The sequence below is a fragment of the Elaeis guineensis genome, chromosome 8 (genome assembly GCF_000442705.2).
Source record: "Elaeis guineensis isolate ETL-2024a chromosome 8, EG11, whole genome shotgun sequence".
NCBI classification, from domain to species: Eukaryota; Viridiplantae; Streptophyta; class Magnoliopsida; order Arecales; family Arecaceae; genus Elaeis; species Elaeis guineensis.
The window spans coordinates 7,621,324-7,630,363 of NC_026000.2; the positions used below are offsets into that span (position 1 = coordinate 7,621,324).

The following is a 9,040-nucleotide window of genomic DNA, read 5'->3' on the forward strand; positions in this document are numbered from 1 at the left end:
TCCATGTTTTTCACAACTATGTTTTTCACAACTTACACCCTTTGGATTACTCTTCCATAAAAAAGATGTATTCACCTTGAGACTTCTTAGCCTCCTTTCATGCATACGTCAGTCATGTGATATCTTTCTCCGCATCAGATATCATTGCAGAATCAGGATAGTGTAGCTGAAAACAACATAATATGGTACCAGATGATGATGAATGCTCATCTTTACAAATTCATTTAGTGTGGGAGCACATCAACAGTGTCGGCCCACCATCTCTAGCAATTCTGCTTGTCAACAAGCAGCACTGTTCTCTAAATTTGTTCTTTATTGCCAACAACGAGATTTCTACTATAAAGCAATAATATAAGAATTTCAGGCACAATTACAAAACTCCCTAGTACAAGTTTTGCACACAATCGGATGCAGTGGGAAAGAAGGAACAATTTGATCGATGAAGTTATGCTTCGAGAATCAACATGCAAATAAAAGGAAATTGATTTGAAAAAAAAAATCCTTCATTTGGTAGAGAAAATTCTTTAATTTTTTTAATATCTCAAAAGACTATCCTTTATAAACTATATATAGGATATGATTCCCTAATCCTAATTCGAGCATTATACCCGATATAGTAACATACTTGAAATAAGACTTGACAATAAAGAAAATGCTAGAGTTATTTTACCACTTGAAATAGGACTCGGCAATAAAGAAAATGCTAGAGTTATTCTATCATAAATATGCAAATTTGGCTAAAATTTGATATTGTCTCTTGTGAAAAAATTATAAGAAAATCTGTCGAAAACCTGATGTATAAGTTGATTCACTGCTGTTTGAGATTAGGCTAGTCCCCATTTGTTCTAATGGAAGAAAAAGTGTGTTTCTAGTTTCTGGGATGAGTGAGTGCTAAATTTTGGTGGCATAGTTGCTTGATCGAATCATTTGGCATGTGGGAACAATTGGGGCATGCAAAAATCACAGATCCTTGAGGTTTACAAACTGGAATCGTCCTGTGATTCATGATTGGAGACTTTGATATGATTAGGTACAGAGGAAGGTCATGGGCTGGTTCACTGCCAAGTGGCGGTGGCAATGATGCAGGGGGGAGTGGTCGTTGGGAGAGGGAGAGGAGAAAGATGGGGTACAGACCTGAACATCCTAAACCTTACAAGACGAGGGCATTCTAGTTATAAAAACAGCTATACATTACAATCTAGTGCCAACTGACACAAATTCTTAATGCCTCGTTAGCAGTAAGATGGAAGGGTGACATTACAACAAATAGAAAGTTTCGAGATACATAATTGAAAATTTTTACAGAGGATGGGAGCAAAATGTCACCAGCCACAAATGCGGGGGTCATTATGTTTTTTTTTCCCCTAAAATTAGATTTGAAACATCCCCTGATTTTTTGCTTTTAATAAGTCACTTGGATAGTTTAAGTTTACATTTCCGAAACCATAACCAACACAGAAACTTTATCCAATTATTGAACGAGAGTTACATCATTTGTTTATCTACTTAAACAACCTAAAATAGTACACAATCATGGATAAATATAAAACCCCACGGATGAAACAACAAAACTATTCATGAAAGAAGATAAGTTAGTGTTAATGTTTGATTTGGCATCCAAACATCAACTACGAAGGGAGACATTATAAAGTCTTTGCACCACTATTTGACATAAGAGAAGCAGCAGCAGCAGCTGCTGTAGGAACAATACCCATTGAAACACCAGGCTTCGAGAGATGCAAGAGCCTGCAGCAGAGCAAAATCTTTATTAAGATATAATCATTCAAACAGCATATGATCGGCAGTGGCATGGCAGGATATACTTACGGAGCCAAATACTCGCAGAAAGAAGAAACAGCAGCAACAACCTCACTATAGTTCTCAGCTGCAGCTGGTGCCGTGATTTCAACCAGTTGTATGCCTGGAGTGACAGGAACAGCTTCATCGGTTGCATAAAGTTTAGGCATTTTATTGGCAGAAGTCACAGTAACAGTTATCTGGGCTCCTCTCTGGAAACGGAACACAAAACCCTCCTTTAAAAGTTCATGGTCTAACTTGTAACCAAGGGAATAAAAGAAGCGCAGAACGTTATGGCCCACTTTGCTTTCGACTATGGTTCGGACTAAAACCGAGATCTGCTCAGCACCAGCACCTCTCATTGCACCCCCAACATGCCGTACAGTCCTAGGTGATCAGAAGATATCAGTCATTCAGGTTAATTTGGAAAAAGTATGAGGAAGTAATGTTTATGAGGGGACTGTGAAAGATATACCAAGATGGTGTGGGCTGCGCTAAATCACACAAAAGACGGACCTCAGAAGGCACAACTCCTACAAAACAGAGAGACATCCTTATGTGAGCCTGAGCCATTGCCTACCAAATGAAAATGATAATGAATTCACAGCTGCAATATGCTCACCTAGGTTTGGTCCACTTTTTAAACACAGCTCATGTACCCTGACACGTTCTTTTGGAACACCACAAAGGCCCTGAAGAAGAATCTGCAGGGCCTCAACATGCTGTAAACGGACACCATTGTTATGCCTCATGTAATGGGAATTGTTCTTGTCCCCAAAAAAAGGAAAGAAAGGAAAAAAAAATTGAATTAATAAAGGAAAATCTGGGTTTTCTATACTAGTGAGCTGTCTTGCTGCTGCTGTCTTTCCAACTTAAAACAGCAAATTTCTCAGAATTCAGGATTTCATGCATTTCGCATCAAATACTTTCCAAAGCTGAAGGTTAATATCTAAATGGAATGGTTAATGCTTGTTCAAAATATGGAGTTTTTACTTGCTTTGACCATGTAATGCAACTAAACAACATGTCTCCAAAAAGTCAATCCATGGCCAAAGCAAAAGCTATGAGAGCCCTTCAGGTAAAATGGTCCATGTCATATCCATCTTAACATGGTGTGTATGCCATATAAAAGTTTAAACAACAGATCTCTTACTGCAGATTACTCAATCATGTTTCATAACGATCTTTCCAGGAAACAAAGGATGCCCATCTTTCCCTCAAAAAGAAAAGGGGAAAGAAGGTGTTTTTTTTTTTGGGGGGGGGGGGGGTGTGGTTGTTGTTGCGGTGTGGAATTTTCGCACTAAATACAGATAATTAGCTTTAAACGATAAAACATAAAGAAAACATGGCATAGAATAACGACAAAGCAGAAGTAGCGACATGTAGACAATACCTGTGACTCAATAATCCCTTGCACCACACACTCCATTTACTTCTTGTTTCTCCTGTGATTCCTTTCCTTCTACAAACAAATCACACATCATTACTATTACAGTGGAAAAAATTAACTTCAAAGATGCGGCATCCTGTATGAAAAGTCAATAGAAAATTCTGCAGGTTAATAATGATTCAGATCTTAAGTTCTTCTGGTTTTCAATGTTTTCCATATAATGCACAAGACTTGATATGTGAAATATGCTTCAAGACTGGAATTAGGCTTTCCTGTTTGGAACAATCTGCCACAATCTTTCTCCATTCTAAAATTTTCCCCATTTTTACTTTAAAGTGCAAATAATCTAGGTGGATGCCAGGATCACACTTAACATAATTCCTACCAAAAAAGGTCACTCCAACAGCAGCCAAACTACAAAAATCCATCATCATCTTTAGGTAGATGGGTTAAACAGATTCCACCACTCAAATTCAGTGATCTCATCAAAGATGCTCTGTGAAGCTTCACTTTCCTGTTCTTTTCAAGTAATGAATTGCCATAGTCATTAGTCACAATTCCAGTCCATGCTCAAGCTTGCTCTTCAAATAATTTGACTATACGCAAGTTTCAGTCAAGTTCTTTGCCACCAATATTAGACATTTGCAAGAAAGCATCCGCTAAAGCTCAAGGTTACCCCTTTGAAACAAAGGGTGTTTTCGTCTCCCCATCATGCACATTTTCTAATCATCCTTTTGGTGCATATGTTGTCCAAAGGTACACTTGATCTTAGCTTACAATACATCTCTGCTGTAACATGAACCCACCTCATATTGTTTGTCTGAAATTTATCTTTCGCTTTAAATATTTGTAAAATCAAGTAGCACTTATCAATGTCTCCATTTGAAAGAGAGAGGGAGAGAGAGAGAGAGGGTACCCACGACAAAAGGAGTAAAGGACAAGAAAAGAGAGAATGCAAATATGATTGCAGTCCTAGCCGCTGAGGCATTTCGTCAAACATTTGGCAGTAGATAACAAGAGGAGGTAGCCCATGAAATGATACGATTAGGTTATGTGCGGATATACCCTAGTGATGCTTAAATCCAATGACAGTATATAAATCCGGCACCGCTTTCATAAAAGAAGGCAAAACCCACTAAATTTTCAGGGGCCAAAAGAGTTCACCTTTTTGAGGCGGAGAAGAAACGAGGCTTCCAGCCACGACACAGCTCGTTTCTAAGAGCCCTCCTGCTCCCCGACTGTTATTATGGTGACTCATGGTCCAATCACGTGCGACCCAGGAACATTTTAACTATCGTTCACCACTCGTTTGTCCGGGTTGCCCATGACCAAAAGACCCCTCCCCTTTCACTTCATTTCAGTGAGAGATCAGAGAATCAATCCATTACGCCCCTCCGCCCCGACCTCCCATGGCTTCCTTCCACTCCAGTCTCGAAACCCAAGTCCGATTCATCCACGGCCGCTCCGATCTGACCTCCGCCGGCGTCCGCCATGGCCTCCATCCAGCCCGTGGGGGCACCTCCCTTGCCGGCCGTGTCCTTAGCCCGATCCTCGACAAGATCTTCAATAACGCCGCCTGGCGGAAGCACTCCAACCTCGTCTCCGCCTGCAAAGCCGCCTTTTACCGCCTCGACGCCGTCACCGATTCTAATAACTCTCCCTCCTCTCCCCTTCGCGGCTTCTCCCCGTCCGACGCCGACACCGTCCTCCGCCCCCTCGCCCTCGCCATCGATACCGCCTCCACCAAGGTCGCTGAGTCCGCCCTTGACACCGTGCAGAAGCTCTTCTTCCTCGGCCTCATGGCCCTCATCCTCGGCGAGATCGACAACCGATCCGACGACGACGAGGACCGCCCACTCCACTCCACGTCCAGCGTCGTTGGCTTCATCTGTGGGTGCGGCGGGCTCATTTCATTTTTTGATCGGGAAATACCAAATAAGTTCAGGAGATGAGAGAATTAAGGGAGGACGCGATCGAGCTCACCATGCTTCGCGTCCTCATCCCCGTCGTCCGGTCCCCTTCGGCCGTCGTGTTCCGCGGGGAGTGCCTGGACCAGATCGTTAAGAGCTGCTACAATGTGTACCTCGGGAGGAGCCAGAACGGGACCAACCAGCTGTGCGCCACGCTGGTTCTGGCTCAGATCCCGACCACCATTTATGCCGGGGTGGAGGATGACACAATAGAGGTCAGGGTTCGGACATTGTTGGTCGCCGTGGAGGTCCACGTTCGGACGGTGCTGGTCGCCGATTGATCTCTCCGATAGGAACTTAAACGATGCGAGTTTGGTGAAGGCTTCGCAGAATCACATCAATGAGGCGATGGGATTAGGGAGGTTGGGCTTTTTCTGTTCAAGAACTTGTGCAAGCTCTCCATCAAATTCTCGACACAGGAGAATCAAGAGGAGCCTCTTGTGCGGAGGGGAAAAGTTTTCTCTTTGGAGTTGCCGAAGAGGGTGGTTGACATTGCTGGATCACTTTGGCGAACAAACGAGATGCAGGTATTCTCTTTGGGTCTTTTTCCTTCAAACTTTATTTATTTTATGATGAATTATCTTTTATGATAAATAATCCATGTGATACAACAAAAGCATTTTAGCCCTAGATGTTTGGAAATTCATGTGTACCGTAACTTCTTTGGACAAATTGGACAAACACTTGATGTGTGTAGTGGATGCCTATGACTAAAACTTGGGGAAATATTTGGATACTTTCTAAAATTTTATTAGACTTTAGTGATACCAACATTTGTGGAATACAACTTACGGGGTACATAATGAAATCATAGGAGAGTGATGTAATAAATATTAATAAAAGGGAGACAGATTTTTGAATAACCATAATAGCTTTCTTGTAGAAATGCCAACCTTTAAGGTTATATATTTTGTAGGCAATTATTTCAAGGGAAGTGAAAAATAAATAGAGGTGAGAAATGCTTTCATTTGACCACAAGGAAAGCATAAGATGGATCATTAAGAGAGTTAAATTAATGGCTACTTCGAAAGGTCAGCATCTAAGTTTATAGATAGCATCATTGAAATGTTGGAAGAAATAATGCCTAGTTTAACGAGGGAAGAGAGGGGGAGGGAAGAAGAAAAGAGAAGGAAATAGTGGCACTAATTCTTACATGTGAAACCTGATTTTGGCCATATATAAATTTCTAAGGATCACATCCCTTGCCCAATCTATACTTTTAGAGATAGAGATGGGAAGCTAGGGTTCCAACTAGAGGGTTAAGAAGGAAGAAAGAAAGTAAGGGGAAGAAAGGAGGATAGGGCTGGACTTTGGTGAAGGTGAGATCCTCCTCAACCTGAAGGACCATGACAATACATGTGGAGATGGTGAGAGGAGAGTTTTAAATGAGGGCAGGGTGATCAACTGCAAAGCCATCACTATTGGAGTCTCCAGTATTGTAGTTCTGGTAAGACATAGTGCTTAAAACGGTTCATGTAGTTTTGTGGGAACCAGAGGATGGAAGGAGGTTGACATGGCACAAAGAACTCTGAAGGAAGATCACTCTTTTGATGGACACCATATTCTTTGGACAGGAAAAAGGTGGAGCAGGAAGGAGGGGTTTGCCCATCTCCTTTGTGGTGGGGTAGAAGGGTTACGAGAGAGCAGAGGACATAGAGAGGATGTGTCTAATAAGATTTGGACCTAAAGGAGAAATTGGGGAGATAGAATTATTTATAAAGAAATATAAAGATGCATAACATATACAATACAATCAAGTCTGGTTTGGATCAAGCTTAAAAGCAACCTAAAATCTAATCAGGCCTAAAAACTTGGTCCATCTAAAGTCTAGGTTGAGCTTCTTAGGCTTAGGCAGCCTATGCCCAAGTTTAGGTGGTTGTTAGTCGGAGGGGACTAATGACAGTAACGATGGCAGCATACAACAAAAACGAAGGTTCACATGGTTGATCGGCTTTTTTCCCCCTTCTTTTTATAATTTCTTATCCATTCCTCTCTTCTTTCATTTCCTTCTTTCTCTCTTGCATAGTGGTTGCAACTACCATAACGACATGAGTGGTGGTGGATAGGGTGGCAATGGGTCAGGTTGAACTAAGTTTGGGTCAGAAAACTCTCAACTAATATTGAAATCATTTATAATTTGTTTGAAAAATGCAAACCAAACCCAACCTATTTATTTTATGTTAACCCATATCCATCCACTAATCCATTTAAGCTTTCACCCATCAATCAGATATATAACTAAAAAATAAATCTAAAAAACTTATTCAAACATTGCAAACAACAAATTCCAGCTGTAACGTCTGTTGTCTGAGGGGTTTCTTAGTATATCACTTCTGTTTGTGTTAATGCTGCATCATTTGTTACTACTGAACAGATAAATAATTTTATTTCAAATTTAAATTTTTTGGACCAGATTGGAAGTTTTGAGCTAAACCACATATTTGCTCATAACCAGAGAATAAACAGTGAAGCAATAGTAGCTTTTGTAAATACTTTGAAAGGATTCCTTGTTGGAATTGCAGTCTCCTACAAATCCTTGTGTTTTCAGACTTAAAAAATTTGTAGAAATTGCATAAGAATGGTTTCTGAGCTTACTTTAGGGGTGTATGTTCTAAGCTGGCTATTTTTTATAGAACAATAGCACAATGTATCAAATTTATTAATCACTTTGTTCTGTACTTGTAGGCAATATAATATGAACCGCATCCAATTGGTATGGTCTCGCATCTGGAGGGTGCTCACTGACCTTTTTTTTTTTTTGCCATAGTTGGGTTGTCAGAAAATCGTTCAATTGCAATATTTGTGATGGATTCATGGTGATACTTGGCTATGAAGTTTCCGGAGCGAGAAGAATTAGCAAATTTCGACTTTCAAAATGAATTCTTGAGACCTTTTGCAAAACAATCAATTCTTCAAAAATCAAGAGATCATTGCTCGAGGAAGGCCATGCTGTCCGCACCATCCGGTTTGGGATGTACCGAATCAGGAGTTCAAATCTGAACCGAGCAGTACAACCCCGAACTAAGTTGAACTGTCCAGTTCAGTCCAATATCTCTCTCTCTTTTTAATAATTGAGAGGGAGGCAGAGAAGGCCTCCTGTGCCTCCGCTGCCTCTCTTCTATATTTTTCCAGCTCAAAAAAACTCAAAGAAAGAGGCCTGATTTTTTGGATTTCAACGTAGATCGAAGCCGGAAAGAAATAAATAGGTTTTTCTCTTTCCCTCTTCTCTCTCTCTCTCTCTCTCTCTTTTTGTTCTTTTTCATGCTGAAAATTGTCAGTCTTTAATTAAAATCTTGTTTATTTCAATGTGGAGCCATTGAACAATACAAATCCACCTCTCAGAGCGGCACAGGAAAAGCACTGGGACCTTTTAGAAAATTTTGTGCAGGATTTAGCAGCGCAAGGGGATAAAATGCAGCATTTTGTATCAAATGCTCGAAAGACTTTTAAAAAAAAGGCAGGGTCGCCTCCCGACAGGGTTTGCTTGTTCGATTCTCTTGAAAGAAATTAGCTAGTTCAGGCTCAAACAATTTTGGGTAGGACACCTAACATCTAAGATTTTTATACCCGTTGTCATTTTTAACAGCTTTGACTGAATCAAGAATTTCATACAAAACTGGTAGAAACAGAATTTGTTTATTTATTTTATTGGTCGTATATAAATCTTATTTTGGATGAATTCTATATACATACTTCTTTGTTTGTATATGGAGTAACTTTTTGTTAATAAATCTTAAATGATGCAATAACTTGGGAACTATGGATGTAGAAGAGAAATTCTGTCCACCGCCTCTAGTGAAGAAAAAAATGCATGCTTCACTGGATTAAGCCACATGGTGCAATTAATGAGATTAATGAGAGAGTATGCATTTAATGCAGTTTA

General features: G+C 40.4%; 2 protein-coding genes across 5 annotated transcripts; one reads left to right on the forward strand and one right to left on the reverse strand.

The window, feature by feature from the left end:
• Positions 1-1,512: 1,512 nt before the first annotated feature.
• Positions 1,513-4,489, reverse strand: LOC105050465 (mediator of RNA polymerase II transcription subunit 18). 3 transcript variants are annotated; one of them, XM_010930494.4, is made up of 7 exons: positions 4,352-4,489; positions 3,191-3,259; positions 2,420-2,564; positions 2,273-2,330; positions 2,100-2,184; positions 1,828-2,009; positions 1,513-1,746 (listed from the first exon to the last, which is right to left on the reverse strand). In XM_010930494.4, exons 2-7 carry the CDS (start codon positions 3,224-3,226, stop codon positions 1,644-1,646), a joined length of 609 nt encoding a protein of 202 aa, XP_010928796.1. In that variant the 5' UTR covers positions 3,227-3,259; positions 4,352-4,489; the 3' UTR covers positions 1,513-1,643. The 3 variants fall into 3 exon arrangements, with proteins under 3 accessions (XP_010928796.1, XP_010928793.1, XP_010928791.1); XM_010930491.2 differs by having other exon boundaries at positions 1,828-2,184; positions 2,420-2,519; XM_010930489.4 differs by having other exon boundaries at positions 1,828-2,184.
• Positions 4,490-4,549: 60 nt separating this feature from the next.
• On the forward strand, positions 4,550-8,800 carry LOC105050463 (brefeldin A-inhibited guanine nucleotide-exchange protein 1). Of its 2 annotated transcripts, XR_012143469.1 has the most exons (3): positions 4,550-5,684; positions 7,925-8,363; positions 8,471-8,800. XR_012143469.1 is itself a non-coding variant. In XM_010930488.4 (2 exons), the coding sequence occupies exon 1, from the start codon at positions 4,597-4,599 to the stop codon at positions 5,137-5,139; it is 543 nt and encodes a 180-aa protein (XP_010928790.1). In that variant the 5' UTR covers positions 4,558-4,596; the 3' UTR covers positions 5,140-5,684; positions 7,925-8,600. The 2 variants fall into 2 exon arrangements, 1 of the variants encoding a protein (XP_010928790.1); XM_010930488.4 differs by having other exon boundaries at positions 4,558-5,684; positions 7,925-8,600.
• Positions 8,801-9,040: the final 240 nt, after the last annotated feature.